The 16,707-nt window shown below is 38.2% G+C and overlaps 1 protein-coding gene across 1 annotated transcript in view; it reads right to left on the bottom strand.

The window, feature by feature from the left end:
• Positions 1-16,707, bottom strand: part of GMDS (GDP-mannose 4,6-dehydratase) — a 405,376-nt gene that overhangs the window by 252,754 nt on the left and 135,915 nt on the right. Inside the window, exon 5 of the mRNA XM_084508158.1 lies at positions 337-529. Within this exon, the coding sequence (XP_084364284.1) occupies positions 337-529 (193 nt within the window). The remainder of the gene's footprint in view (positions 1-336; positions 530-16,707) is intronic.

The following is a 16,707-nucleotide window of genomic DNA, read 5'->3' as shown; positions in this document are numbered from 1 at the left end:
TTAGGCAACAAAAAACATGAAACCTTATCACTTCAGTGGTATCTTACAGTCCTTTGTGAGGGAAGAGCCACCCTTCCCCCTTCTCCGTACAAGAGCTCTCAACTTCTGATCTGAATGAACAGAGTCTTGTGAAGTGAGATGGTAATTTCCAACCCCCGGGCAATGGCAGCAAATACTTTTTATATAGTAATTCATAAAGGTATGCCTCTCAACATGTCTAGTCACTTTAGCTCTATCGTCATTCTAATCTCACACCCAAATGACTTCAGCCCTGAGACATGAGAAGGGAGAACAGACAGACAGACACTACTGACACACGCATCAGCGAGCTCTTACCATAAGGCGATCTTGGGTAAAAAGGGGTGGTCTCCTTCTGCGGGATTTCTTGCACTTTTCCAAAAAGTTCACTAGTGGAGGCTTGGTAGAACTTCACAGAGTTGATAAGGCCACAGGTCTTAATAGCATCCAGGAGCCGTAAAGTGCCAACTCCATCAACGTCAGCAGTATATTCTGCTAGGTCAAATGAAATCTTGGGGGAGAGAAAGAAAAAAACACCAATTATGCTAGGAGAACCAGAACATGCAGTGATCATGTACAACCAAACAAAGCAATACATCACTTGTCACAAACCATCTAGACACTTTTGTACAGAGTAGATGCTCAGTTTACAGAAGTACCCTCGAAGGATTTCTAAGAATAAACAAGTAGCTCCATAAATAGCAGAATCAAAAGACTGGTGTTCCCTGATCTCTCTCTCTCAGGATCATTTTCCCATGTGAAGTAAGGGGTAAGCCTCCCCTACAGTGGGAACGTTATCAGGTGCTCTGTCATTTCCACAGCTGCCAATTTGCACAATATTCACTTGGGCTTAATATCTTTTACATACTTGAAATTGGTTAAAATTGGCCAAAAGTATGTAAGATAGCATGAACATTTATGAAAAAATCCTTGTTTATACCATCATCAAAAAAAAACAAACAATGAAACCACACAAGGGAATGGACATTTAGAGCAATCTTCTCTGTGGCCCCGTCAAAAGGAAGAATTACTTCAGGTGTACCTCTCTGGCTGATAAATGATTGACTTTCCTGAAACAAGCTCTACAGCAATGGCAATGTTACAGCCTTGTTATATGATCCAGTCCACAGGTTAGAGAGACACTACCAAAAGCAGAGTACAAACCTACCATGCCCCCTTCTTCAGTGTTCACTGACAGGGCAGCTACGGATGGAGATGGTAAATGCCCCTCATCCAACAGGCTGAGCTATCACAGAGAAATCAATGGGAAACTTTACACTTGCCAGGTATTTTTTCAGGCTCTCTGAAGATTCAGACAGATAGCCCAGTATTCACTTCTCTTCTTAAGCTGCTTTCTCTGCTCAGTAATCACTGGGGGTTTGATGCTTATTTACACAGCAGATGAAATCAAAATAATTAAATTATTTTTCATTTGCACTTATGGTTATTTTAATACAAGTATGAAATAATCTAAATTTTATTACTGTTATCCAAAATAAAAATGTTCTCACATAGCTTTGATCTGAAATAGCTATTGGTATGAAAACAAATTTAACTCTCTTTTTTTAACCAAAAGAAAAAAAATGAAACTTGATACTTTCTATGTTAACCTAGTATGACACAGCTAAAACTATGCACTGATCTACTAAAGAAGTGCTGAGCATTTTTGTTTTGTTTAGTTTTAATTCGTCTGCCATAAAGATAAGAGTCACTTAAGGCCTCTCAGCTTCACTGTTTGAGTAACTCTTCTGAAAACATCTTAATGAATGGGTCATACAATCAGTTATGCACTAATGAACAGGAATTAGCATATTCACCTTCAAATATTTACAGTGCCATCCCAGCCCTCTAAGAAAAGGCAAAACAACAATTGTAGGAGAACCAGGAATTCACCTATATTAACATATTCTTCCCCCAAAAATAACCTGCTAAAAACATCTCCTCAAAATGCAAGCTTTGTTTGCATATTCTACTACATCAGCAAATGGTACATGCACATCTCAGGTGGTCTTAAATGAGCGATCCCACATTATAAAGCCTCGTCAGCAAGGCGAACAAAGAGCCTGTAGTAGCAGTACCAGGGGTTGCCCTCGCTGGCTGCTGCAGAGACCAGTTTCACAAGATCCGCTTTTCCCTATTGCCTCAAGAATGACCTCAATCTTCACCTAGAAAAATCACTCCCTAGGGTGTGAGGTAATTCTGCCTTCACACTGGCTGGGCCTGAGTGTTCCCGAGCAGAAACCGACAGCTTTGTGCGGGTTTGGTGTTTTTGTAATGTGGACTATTGTTCACCAGGGACAGGACTCAGACCGCTAAACTCATTTCATTTTGGAGTGCAGGTTAGACTAGAATGGCATTCAAGAAAATGAAAAATGGTTTTATCCACTAAAAGCTCCAGCTCCAAAAACACGGGACTCTTAAGACATTTTGTGCGGTGTAACTTCACGCTGGGTTTTAATTTGATTCTAATCCAAAGTTAAGAATGTAAAAGTTTTATAAAACACCAGGTCAACTAAATAGTTACAAACGAAGCAGGGCAGATCGTGAAAAAGTGCTAAGTTATCCATTAGCCCATTATTTCTCTTGCTGAACATGTTATTTTGTGCAAGACCAGCAGGAAGATTGAAGTTATAAAATAAAATACGCAGGGACCTCATTAAGAGAAATGTGCAAAAGTGTACAAGATACAGAAGGACAGGGGTTGTCTTACAGAAACCAACTGCAGAATTGGATTCTTTGCTTGTGTACTTAGTTCAGTGAGATTTATCTAAGAGTAAAATCTTCACGGAAATGACAGTTCGTAAGGGCAGGTGCATAAAGGTTAAAATTCAAGCCTTACTTTCTGAAAGGTTAAAGATTTGTCCAGTGGAGAAAAGAGCTTAGGTAATACTAACAGAGTAGAGCTTTCACACAGCCTAACTTGTGACAACTATCTTAAATGCCTGAATTAGGAAGCTCATCTCTGTGTACACCACTGAAGACAGTGGCAAATCAGCAGAAAACCTAAAAGAGATGCTCTTGATCATGCTTAGCAAAAAACATATCCACACTGTTTTTCAACTTACCTCCTTAAGAGAGATGCTCCATCCTAGCCTCAGAAATCCCAAACTAACAGTTACTGTCAACTGCATAAAGAAAGCAGTGTACCTAACAACTTTGAGGACAACTCCATGAGTTTCTGTAATGACTGGAGTAGGAAAATGAAGCTTCTTTGCCTGTAAGAAGCTTCCAAACTGAAAGTTTTCTCAAAAAGAAAAGCATGTACCCAATACTCATTTGCCCTCTTTGGACAGACTTTGTGACAAAGGGACAGTGGCATACCAACAAAATAGAAATTGTCTACTTGGAACATCAGAGTGAACGTGGAAGTGCCTTCCCATGTACAATGAGGACACGGTGCTTTTGGAGCTGTCATAGCTGATCTGGGGAGGTGCTGTGAATATATACACTTATGACGTGCCTCTCCTTATTCCATTCACTAAGCAGTTACTCCATTCAATAAACAGTGATAACACCATCATTAGAAGCGAACAGAACAGAATGGAGATATTTAAATTTTTGGTTAAAAGTGCTTCATTGCAGGTTTTCAGGTTCTGAAAACCCTGCAGAATTGGCTCAGAGTATTAAAAATCAATCAGGAGTTTTATACACTGAGTATCTTCAGTTCGTATGGGTTTTACTGCGAGACTAATCCCTAATTGTTGTACGATTTAAATACATTCTTAGGCAAGTATAAATTTCTACAGCAAGGCTTACCCATATGATGATAAAATTTTCAAGAAAAGACTCATTGGTTACAATGCTTCTGGAATCACAGGACACAATATGAATACACTGAATACCACATTGTGTTTCTTCAATCACGCAGCTTCGAGAAGGACAATGAGTTTTGAATATATTTTGAATGTGAACTCCTTTTTCTCTCCATGTCTTTCTTTATAATTGCCAGATTCGATCTCTACACAAGATTTGAATTTAATAGAGCAATGTTTTAAATATGATGTTTCCCAACTGATCATTCAAAACTAAGCTTAGCAAGGTCTTTAACAAGATTTAAAAGCTTACTGAAAACTATCTAAATGAAAACATATGGGGCTTACCCTCCACAAGAACACATTCCTATCATGTGTATGAGTACTATATATATGCAAGCCTGCAGACTTTACAGTACTTGCTTCTGACCAATGCATTGTTAACAATGGTGATATTACAAAAATAAATTTAGCATGCACATAGGTTCAGCTTTGAGATACTTAATTTCCTTTTGTCATTTAAAACAAACCAAATGATGGGCTACAATCATACTACCTATTTGCTTTCTAAAAAAAAAATAAAAAAATAGTGTGCACTAGCAGAATATGCTCTAATGTTCTACCTAAAGCAGATAAATAACAATTTGAAATTTCATCTCCTTACTGCCTTCTCAGTTTGAGAATATGGGATTTCTAGAAGGCCTGTGTTATAAGAGGGAAGCTTATGAGAAGCCCCAGGAGGAAATAGGATAATATAAATGTAAATTGTTATTCTTCCACTGTAAAAGCAAAGGTGGCTAACCTAAATATAACACTAGATGAAGCATCTTTGCTCTCCTGATAAAACTTACAGTAGTTTTCTTTAGATTTATCAGAGTAGAAGATGTATATCAGATATCTTTAAACACAGAGAAAGGTTTACACCTGAAAAGCAAATCACAAAGAAGAAAAACCGCTCAGAAACCGTTCAGGCCTTACAGGTTTCATAGCAGTTACTTTTTGTATTCTTTAAAATCAATTCTGTTTGCTTTGAATATTCAGTGTGCCTTCCACTGCCAATAAAAACCACTGGGATCACTTATATCATCTCAGTAAACAAACTGCTCAACCCCTAGGAACAGGCATTTAAAGCATAACATTCCAGTTGCTAAATCTAACACAGAGTATGGGCCAAGCATTCCTGTAAAGTCCTAAAACCACAGAAAAAGTCCTAGCGATTTTAGGAAATCTAAAGTATTTGGGGAGAAGTGGAGGGTGTCAACGAGGATGGGGATCAGCCTATACACCTACAAGAACATCAGGTAAGCTTCCAGGAGAACATGACAACTCCTCCTGCCTCCAATCCTTTAACTCAGAATGAATGAGTTCTTAACTCATTGCCCTCTCACTCAATAAAAGTAGTAGTTGAAAGACACACACACACACATATATATAGTAGTTTGGGAGATTTTGGTATATTTTTGTTCTACAGAAAAATGGCCAATTCAATAGCTCTGATTTACTTATTGTTAGGTTACATTCTTGATATATTAAAGCCCTATTCAACGTCTTACCAAAATAGACATGGACTGAAAAATGACTGAAAACTTTGATAAAATGAATGTTTTTTTTTGTAGATATATCTTCTTTCCTATCTCCTTCCCCATTCTCTTATTAATAAAACAGAAATAATAAAGTGATCTGCATAAAATTAGATCAATGATTATAAGCAAAAAATTAGCAAGGAATAAGTTTCACAAATGCATGCAGAACTCAACATTTCTTCCTAAAATTCATGCTAGCCCAAGCTATTCACAAGATTGTTGCAGCAAATGAATGAAGAAAGAAAGAGTTACCAGTATTTCTTAAAGAGTTCATATCCTCCAGGAAAACAGGGATTCTCATACTTTGTGTGTGTGTTTGTTTTAATGAAACTTTAGATCTGGCAAACTCTAATTTTCAAGTTACTGGTGAGGTAAAGGAATAACCAGTGGTACTGATAGAAGACCAGCTTCTCTGCCATTCCCAGTGCATTGGTTCAGCTCCACTGCAGCTACATCATACTCTGGGCTGCAGGCTGCATGACCAGAAAGACTTCTTGAAGTGGCTAGAGGTTTGGTTTTTACATCAGTGGGATAGTATTTCACTTTCACTCCTAAATGAGAAGACCAAAACCAAGGTGCAAAACTAAGCTATTCACTGCTTAGTGACCTTAAATCATGGTCTTCATGTTCGATAAGCGGTCAAACTGCAACACACTCTGCCCTCAGGAACCAGTTCAGTCTTTATCATGTAACCCCAAAGTGGTTTTAATCACGTGAAAAAAAGAGGAGCTTGAACATAAACTTGTTCATTGCACCGAACACACACATGCTTTTGCACCCACAAAAAGGCACAGATGAGGAGTCCAGGTCATCCATGGCTCCCCACCATTCATTTCTCCAGGGATATGGAGATCAACTGATATGGAAAAGCATGGGGAGAAAAGGGTGAGAGGAAGCAGAAACCTCACAGCAACAGTGCACTTCTAAGTCTGATAAAAAACTCAGGATAACAGCAGCAAAAGCATGTATCATCTTTCATTATGTCCCAAAGGGTCAGGCACTGTAGGATCCAAAAGCAGCTATCCCCTTCCAGCTCCATAAGCACTAAAAAGGTCCATGCAGCTGAGCCATACTGCTATTGCCCCCATGAAATGCCTGGAGCCCCCAGCTACCTTGCAGTTGAAACACCCTTTAGCACACTTTTCCCAAAGGGGCAGCAGCTTTCCCTGTGCAACTGAAATACTCAAGGATTTTAGCAAGAGGCCCCTAGCACGCTCCACAGTGCATGCCCATATGGCAGCTTCTGATGGTTTGAATTGGGAAAGTTCTCCTTAGAACTTCCCTCCTGATTAATTTCACGTTTTGATGCAAACTCTCTGAAATAATCTCTAAAGAGAAACATCCGGGCATTATTATAACACGTTTCATTTTTCCTTCTGAAAAACTACTACTTTTTCTTGGGGAAAGAAAGAGAAAATATTTAACCCAAAGCAGAGAAAAAGCAAGGAGAAACACTCCCTAAGTAGTTAAAATTTTATTTATTGAACCAGTATACGAGTTGATAGCTGGATTCATTATTCAGCTTCTATAATAAGTGGCTCCTCAGCATTCCCTGGCCATCTGCAGGTGCAGTTGTAAATCCAGCTCACGAGGTCACCACATTCACCTTTGCATTTCAAGCAGCCTACCGATAGCTGCCTGACCACTGAAGAACCACCAGTTACCTATTATTTTTAGGTTTCAATCCTACAGTCCTTAACTAGAAATATCCATTCCCTCTGAGGTCTATTATAGTAAAACAAGGTCTCCTACAGACCATACAGTTGTTTTGGCCACTGACTATGGACTGAAGAGTGTGTTTTGGAACAGCCCTCTGAATAGATATAATTTGTAAATTGTTTATCCTTCTACTCTTTGATGGGCTAATTTACTGCGTTAAGAAAATTTAACAGCCTGGATTAAAAGAGATTTGCCCAGAGAGAGGTCAAAAGACAATGTACAGTAGTTGTAACATAAAAAAAAAAAAAAAATAGAATTAGATATTTGGAAAAAAACATTCACAGTTTGGGTAGTCTAACATTGAAACTGGATGTCCAGAGAGGTTGTGGCATCTCCACCCTTGGAGATGCTCAAAACTCAGCCAGACATGGCCCTAAACAACATGCTGTAAAAGCTTGTTCTGCTTTATGGAAAGTTGGTCCGCATGACATTCAGAAGTTGCTCCTATATAAATTATTCCACAATTTTAACAAAACAGGGAGATTGCATTACATCAGCGTGTTTCAATGTTCAGATACATAGCACCAAATGAGTAAAACCGGATGCACAATGCGCAAGGACGAGGCCTGATCTTGTACAAAACCAGCCATTTCTACTGGGGGCTGCAGAGAGCTGTTCACAGAAACTTTTAGAAGTCACACAGTCCAACTTGCTATTCATCTTTTCCACAGAAGAGCTTCAGATACAGGAATGCTCAGATCTGATAATCATAAAAAAAAAAAAAAAAAACAACACCAACGTGGAGGAGGAGAAGGAGGAGGGATATTGCAGAACATGAGATTCAGCATGGCCATAAACCTTTGTCACAAAAATGTAACCTCGCCATTAGTTTTGCTTATCTTCTTATCCATTTGTTATTAATTTGATGGAACTGGGGAGTTGTCAGGGTTATGTGATGCAAGGAATTTATCTTGCAGAACAATCTCCAACCCACTGTTCAAAGTCTTTAGTTTCAAATTACAGAGATTAGAAAAGAAGCTTTTAAAAAGAAGCGTCGATTCTTTCCTTCTTTTCAGCACCAGTTTTTTTCAGGGATACTTTCAACAATATACGTGTTTACCCAAGTTTTTAAGCACAAGGAGCATGCAGCAAAGTCAGGATGGGTTTGGATGTTTGAAATTTTGCAACTTCAATGGCTAGTGACATTATAATACCCTAAAAGCTTTCTTACATACTGAAGTCCAGCTGTGCCAGAAGCTTTAAATGCTATTTAGTAGAAAGACAAAAAGGGGCAACTTGCAGAGTTACTAGAGAACATTCAAAGGGAGATGTAAAAAGATATCTAATTCATTTTGCTTTATATGTACCAAGGGAATTGAGAGCTATGAATAAAATGTGTGCAGGGAACACAGTCATTTTGGAAGAAATATCACCATTTTTTATTCCCTTTCACATATAAAGAAATGAATTTAAAGCATACGGGTTATTTTAAAATTCTAACATGACAAGTAGCTTATACTATTATTAAAATACATTTATTTTACTTCTGACTTTTTGTTAAAAAAATTCCATCCTCGCTTCCTTAATCTTTTCAAAATACTTAGATGTTGTGCACAGTGGTGATAAAAAACATCACTACATGCAAAAACAAAAAAAGCACACTAAAAAACAAACTTTCAAAATCTATCTTCTGTATGATTTTGACAGACTTTCAGTGGGTGGCAAGAGAGATATTGAATTAAAGCAGTTATCTAATATGGTACAGCCTTGCTGACAACAATCTCACATCTCTTTTTCTTCCTATCCTACAGGACTGCAAAACGTGAGTTAATACAGTGGACCCTCATTAATGTTGATAAAACTCCTGTATTGCCTAGAAGCTAGAATTTCTCCAAATTTGTGAATTTCATTGCCTGAAACTCTTTTAACTCCTACTGATGCATCAGGTAAAATCTAACAGGTTTATGGACACCACTGGAATTCTTGCCTTTCAACCAAAGAAAAAAATCTACCTTTTCAGCATTTAGTATCTATCACTAAGAAAATTACTTCCTAGTCTGCAATTCCTCATTCCAAGTAACATCATTTTAGAAAGCTTAAAAACAGTTTGAACAATCGTTTCTCAGGTACACCCAAAGTATCAAAAATGTTTCTCCCTCCATGACAAAATAAACTTAAAATCATATTTCATATCTGATTTGGATGGAGATTAGGACCTTTCTTTCTTGTAAGGGTATTTAACATGGAAATAAAATGTACTGAACAAATATAGAACCTTTGCAAAATTGTTCTTCAGTTTTTACAAATTCAAGTAAGTACAAACTTAAAACCTGCTAGAAAATTGAAAACGTTTTTACAAAATGATGCTTGGTTCCTTCCAAACACAAGTGGAACTGAGGTAACACTGCCTGGGGAACGCTCTTAAACCACAGCAAGTGCAAGATAAAAGCAACTTATCTTAGCTCTCTTTTTCTGTCAGCTATTCTAAAAATCAAATCACTTAATTCGTCACAGTCTAGGAGCAGACAGATACCTCCGTTCTGACCACACGTTGCAGCTTGTTGCCTGGTGGTGCTTCGCTTGTGGCTGAGCTTTCCAAACAGGTAGGACTTCAGGGAGACAAATGAGAACATGAAACCTTGCGGAAATAAGCAAGTGCATGCGTGCACGCAGAGAAAAAAATGGTAACTTTTTGTCTTGGGCAGAGCTATCTAAGGAACATCCAATGCCCTGAAGAACCTGGGAAGGTTGAGAGTCCAATGCTTGCATGAGGGCAGCAGAGACACCGAGTACTCCACCTCAGCAGGCACACAACATGCCTCTGCTCCATGCACTCAGTTTATTCTTAAAGTACTCAAGGTTTTCACAAAGATACCGCCCTTGGAGAAAAAGAACTATAAAAACACATCTAAAAAAAAGATGAGTGCCATTACTTCAAACTTATTCCTAGTCCACTCACAGGTGCCAATCGCTTAGTCTTCATGTTACACCTCTGTGGACCTAGGTCTACTTTGTTTTGCCATAAAGCAACCAAAAACGAAACCAACTCCTCTTTTGCTAGAACATTATCAGCATACCACAGACTTCTGTGTAATTAATTTGAGACTTTTATTCATTTTTACTGTGCGCGTGAGGAATTAAACTGTGATGGCTAATTGCATGGGGCAAATTTGGATGGACCTGTATGTACTGGCAAAAGGCAGGCTCTCACAGTTGCCATCTGCAGTTCCTGCTCCAGTACAGTTCCAGTGCAGCAGAAACAATGAAGAGTGCATAAATCTGCAACAGCAGGTCGAAAAAATAAGTTTTCTTTTTGTTTGCTTTCTTTTTGGAACAGGGCAAGTCATTGTCTTTTCTTCCAATGCATAAGGTCATCTTCTGCCAAATGTTACTCCAAAATCTTACTCCAAATTTTACTCAGAAAAGGACAACGGTTCAAAATCAATATTTATTTATTTTTTTTTCATAAAACCAACAGCATTCCTTTTCCTTTACTTGTTCTTGAAAACAGCTGACATTTAAAAACATTTTAAAAATAAGTACAACAGGCTGATATTTATACTTGCTATGAAAAAAAAAAAAAAGACTGAAGTCTTTTAAATTTAAAGTACAACCAGTGAACCAGAAGAAAGACACCTCACCTTGAAATGCTAAAACCAGTGAACTCTAGTACATAAGCACTGACACCCTCACCTGTAATGCATGTACAGGCACTACATATGATTAATTTTAAAACCAGAGTATTAATAGCATCCATGAATACAGGTAGCTGATGATGGTTTTGTTGAGAATGTTGTAATAAACCTGTAGAAACAGCTTTCAGTAAACTCGCTGTTTAGTAACAGTGTAGTAACACCTAATTTTAACTTTCCTTTTCAGGCAAGGTGTGGATAGCAGTAATTACATACCTCAAAGTGGACTGTGATTAATTCTTCATCCTGTTTAGGAAGCTACAGGAGAGGAACACACTTTTGTCACCACTGCAAGCACTCAGATTTTAATGTGTTTATACTTAAACACCGTAAGCCTTACTTCTTCAGTCACATCCTTTCAGGTAGAAGACTGTTGTTTTCTATGCGAAAGTAAGCCCTCTGAATTCAAAGTCGATCCCTTCATAAAAAGTTCTACTTAATCAACCCATCTGCTTCAAAAGGATGTGGGTGGCTAGCTAGAAACTCGTGGGATGAGTCAGAAAAAAACGTGTGTCTTGACAGGTATGTGGGGGGTGTGGGGAGAAGGCTAAGGGGCAGAGAGCTTAAAGGGATGAGAACCACTGGTTAAACTTTTACAATTATTCTTCCCTTTCCTGAACAAGCAGGATGCTTCTCTCAGGAAACAAATCATAATCTGACAGATTTTCTGCTGGCATCACCTTCGTCTTTAATTTTTTGTGTTTATTATTGACTACTAAAGCCTGTTCGTTACAATTCTTAGAAAATAATGTAGAAACATTGATTTTAAGAGGCAACTTTGACACTCACGAGGCATAGTGTTAATAAACCAAAGAAGGACATTGGTATTGACTTGTGTAATGTAAGTCACAACACTAACATCAGCTTTGTTTTTCACCTTTTTGGAGCCACCAAGAAAAGGAATAGCAATAGCAGCTGCTCTTCACTTGAACTTAGGAGTAAACCATTCAGGAAATAGGGATGTGGTAGTCAACTAATTTCTTAAAACAAGTTTGGGAGTTTCCCCCGCTTGCCCACGTCAACAAATACTATACTACCTTCATCCGCCTGACTGTGCCCTGAGAGAGCATTGAGATTTTTTTTGTCCCTTGCAGTGCTAGAACTGAAACAAGACCAACTTAGCACATACAAAGCAGTATTCCTTCTATATGAGAGCATGGTATCCAATGTGCCAGTAAATACACACTTTGAGAAAAATTTGCCTGACATTAAAAACTGGTGGAGCTTTTTCTAAGTGAATTTTGCAGCCTCAGGATGAGGCATATGTTGGAAAGGCAATGGTGACAACAAGACCGAGTTGCCAAAATGCAGTGAACGAGCCATTGGACACTGTCAGTGGGAACATCAAATTTCACAAATCAGGTGAAGTCTATAAAATTGTGTACGGTTGCATTTAATTTAAAAAAAATGTACAGCTCAGGCAGTTGCCATGTCTCTATTGTATGCAAATATTTTATTTCAATTAGCACTTTTCAATCACGCTTTTCTTTTCCGAATGACTCACGGATCTCTCAGTCAAGAAGTGGCAGGATCGTAATCACATGCCAACAGGGTGCACTTATCTCACAGGGAGATAAATGTGGAAGGAAACACGTAAATCTATCTCAGGAGTTTTTCAACCTGTCTTCCTTTCCAAACATGTTCTCTCTGAATGCCTGCAAGCCTCCATATCGCGGCATCCTCAGTTTTGCATGTCCTTCCAAGCAGTGTTCACCAGAATTCAGCTGGAGCTAAGGAAATTGTACTTCTGGAGCCTGTCAGTCAGGAACAAAAACCAGTCTAGTTCAGCCCACAAGGTTTGTTACACCGTATTAAGCCCAAGCACAAATGAAGGGGGTCATAATACTAACTTGCCAGCAAACGTGCATCCAAAAAGGGGGGGAATCTTTACAAGTCGTAGGCAGCACTGAAATAGTCGTGCTGCACAGGTCATTATGAGAGGTGATTGTCCATGAGGGAGACGCGCTGAATAGCTGTGAAGTACGGCTGGATGAAAAAATAACGCAAGTTGAGACCCACGGTTCCACACAGCCCTGACATAAGCTAGGAACATTACAACTCACGGCTGCAGTAATAGTTTTAGCTAATTTCCAGCGTGCTGACCCCAAGCTGCCTTGGGGCTCTGAGCATCCTCACCTGGGATGCAAGAAGCTCTGTCAGGAACTGCAAAGAACAAGGGGAGAAACATACCGGTGCTGTCTGTTAGCCAGAGAAGCAGAGGAAATTGCAAAAGTGTCATTTGGGAGTTTGGAAATGTTAATTTTCGGTCCTGCATGACTAGTATACACTAAAGAAGTTGTGCTGGGAAGGCTGAGAAATGTAAATACTCGATGTTGATGAAGAATTCTGTAATTGGTAAAAGATTAAAAAGTTCTGGCATGAGAACAAAACCTCAGCAAGTGTTTCACTTTCCACTCCTATAGATTTTAACACCTCTCATGTTGCAAGAGTGCTCTCTCCACACACAAATTTAAGCTGATGTTAACTACAGTTGCATCTGAAAATATGTATTTTTAATACTGGTTAGGTTCTAGGCAGTAATCCCTTTCTCAGAAACTGAAGGATTTAAATGAAGTCATGGTTGCTAAGTGCACTATTCAGCCGTATATCATGTTCTCAGAAGTACAAAGAGTACTCAGGGGTGAAGGGTTTTTAGGGTAATGTACGATTTCTGCATTAAATACAGAACCGCCTTTATATAATTTTAGAGTCTTGCCAACTTTTTTTTTTTTTTTTTTTTTTGAACAGGAGAAGGAGGGAGAAATAAGGGGTTGAATGAAACTAGAACAGTACTGTTTGTACCCTGGTGAGTATTAGGGAAATGATAAATGATCCCTAAGCACATAGACTGATTTATGCAGTAAAAAATAAAATACAGTGGGGTGGAGCCTTCGTGTGAAAATCTCATCCTTGGACAGCTACAAGGTATGAAATGCACCCCAGTGTCTCAAATCCCTCAGGGTTGCAATTATCTCATGATAACCACACCCTTGAGAACTGTCTCTTTTGCTCCTCTGTTGGGTGGGGGGAAAAGGAAAGGGAAAGAGGTGGATTTCTGATAATGAAAAACAGAAGATTGATAGTTTATGTTAGTGAACCCATTTAAGCTCAAACTGTGGAGTTCTCATTTTTTCCTAATTAGCAGCGTGAATAATAATAATAAAAAAAAAAGTCACGTCTCCCATCTGTAACATACAGGCAAAAGCAGAAAGAAAATCTATTAAAGCAAATACAAGTTGATAAAGCAAACCACACATATGCTTAAATCAAACATCTCAGTAGCTCTCAGTTAATACAGTCGTGGGATTAATAAATGCAGCAAAATCCCATTAAACCTCATTCTGCAAAGGCTATTACCCTCAGAAAATTCAGATAAACTGTGCTATCCTCGCATCTGCAATATCGTTTGAAAATCCTGCCTACAAACAACAATTACACCTTTTATTCCTGTGTGTAGCTGTAAAAGATACACTTGGAGAGCACTGAAGTTTAATTCTGACTCTTTTTGTAGGAAGACTTTTACAAAATTAAGTGGATAATGCTAGGAAGTGTTGTATAAAAAAGTGAAATTTAATCAGTTTTAAATTTCTGAGCTACACCGGCTATTAATCCAGCCACGGTCTACAGAGAGTTCTCCTTTCCAGGTAAACAGACTGAGCAAATATACATCCCATTCAAGTTACTGGTATCCACTTACATCTTCAGTGTATGGAAATGCAGATGATCATTTTCTCTTGCCAAATTTACGGAGAAAACAGCTACTACTCTTGTAAAGTATGATGCTGTGTCAGCCTAAATAGTATATTTACATGGAATTTTTATTCCATAGAACAGCAAAATAAACAACGTTTTCTTCCTCGGGCGAAAGAATGCATAGCTACTTGATTCACTTTACTGAACTGATAATATTCACTATCTGCCAGCAGACAGTAACACCGTGAAACAACACCTTAAAACACGAACTTATGAACATCATATGCAGGTATGAGATCTAATTAGATATCATGCCAAAATTACATAGCAATCTGATCCCAGGAGTCTTGTTTTCTCCAACACTACCCCGAGACATTAGTTCTCATCAACATTTAACAACTGCTCACACTGTTTTGAAATTATATGTTTCTCCAAAATTCTAAATGCAAACACCCACTGGATTATTCATATGATACTCAGTATTTGAAAAACTGGTATGCTCACCAAATTTCATGTAAAGATATTGAAGCACAATGTAGAGCAATTACTCTGCACCTCAGAAGTGTCTTATAAACGTTTATTTTCTTCAGATCCATTAGAAGTGGTGAAATTGAAGAAATTTTAAGACTAGATGCAACAGTTGTTCTGAAATGCACGTCTCACACAGTACAAGCTTTAGTTCAGATTAATCTTTGTCTCTCTTTAAAAAAAATCAGCAAGTTCATCCTTGAAATCCCCTCAGCTGAAAATAATTCTGTCTGCATTGGGAATTCTTACCTACCATTAAATATATAGGAAAATTTGCAGTTTAAGACAGTGAAAGAGGGGATAACAAAAAGATTTGAGCTGTCATGCTATTTTGCTTACTTTTCCCTCTGCTATTCATCAAACCCTTGAATGAAGTCTTTCACTGGAGCTGAACTATGACTTCACGATGTTTCCTCTATTGTTACAAGAGGGAATGACTGCCCTGTCAAGAAGGGACTTAGCTTTTAAAATGAAAAAGGTATTTCTAACACAATGAGTCTACAGTTCATCCATCATCTGTTCATAGCTCTGCCTAAAAAAAAAAAAAAAAAAGGAAAAAAAGTAACATGCTGCATGGTAAAGATGAACTAAAAATTTCACAGCTGGCAAGTATGAGGTACTGTTTTCTCGGTAAAGAGTACGGCCACATACAGAGAAAGTGATTGACTGTTCACCGGATTTTTCATCCCTTCTCCCCCACTTTATTGTTTTGGTCTTGGACTTTACAGAAAACTCTAAGTCCAGGAATTTGATTTTTATGAAGTGATTTCTTCGGGATTATGATTTGAATTCTAAAGGACTACTTTTCTTCAAAGCTATCACGATATTCATAAATTATAAATTGGAGTATTGAATTTACTACTGATGTTCCAGTATTTTTTTTTGACAAAATCAGTTATCTTAACTTATTAGAAAATTCTATTTATAATGGATAAAAATACATCTCAGCTCCCTTTCTTTGCAATCTGAAGTAACATCAATTTTTGGAACAAAGGACTGCGGATATAATCTTTGATAACTAGCTCCAGATCTGTTCAGTGTGTTGTCCAAACTGTAAGTCTTCTTTAAAAGTTTACATTCATATGTAATATGCTACAGAACAATAGATAACAGGCTCAAATTCCTCAAAAATGTCTTGTCTCCTACTCTGCATGTGTCAGTATCAGCAGGGCTTTTACTGAAAAACAAATACATGATATAAATATGCACAGCCTCAGCTTAACCAGAGCTGATTTTAAACCTTAAGCTCATGCATAATATTCAGCAAAGTCAAGAAGGTCCATACAGACACAGGGATTTATCTTGGTGGAGCTGTTGGTTGGACTGGGGTCAAAGTTTAGGAGACTTCACCTTTTTAAGAAGGAGGAATGTGATCACCAAATACGTGGTACCATCACAGATGCTATGGTGATATCCCCTAGGATCAAAAAAGCATAAGCAGACATTTGGGGTGGTTCTGTACGTTTAAACTAGCACTGTAATCTACCCTCCCAAACCTATCACCCCCCCCCCCCCCCGCCAGTCAGAAAAATTAGTAAATCTGGATCCAAAGCCTGGAGCCATTAGATCATGCTTTGGCAGACCTTGATGTTCACATAGCTTGTTGGGCACACAACCAGCACCGTGCATTGACTGAATGCTGCCAACAGCTTTTTAGAAACGCAGACCTTCGCAGTAGTAAGAGTAAAAAATCCTACACGTTAAATAAGCCTTAATGAAAATGTGCAAAGCTATATGCACAGCAGGAGTACTTTCTGGAATGTTTGCAACCTCCCGATATCA

Source organism: Aythya ferina, assembly GCF_964211825.1.
Source record: "Aythya ferina genome assembly, chromosome: 2".
Taxonomy (NCBI): Eukaryota; Metazoa; Chordata; class Aves; order Anseriformes; family Anatidae; genus Aythya; species Aythya ferina.
Note: the sequence above shows the minus strand (reverse complement) of the source record. Positions and strands in the feature narration are given on the sequence as shown.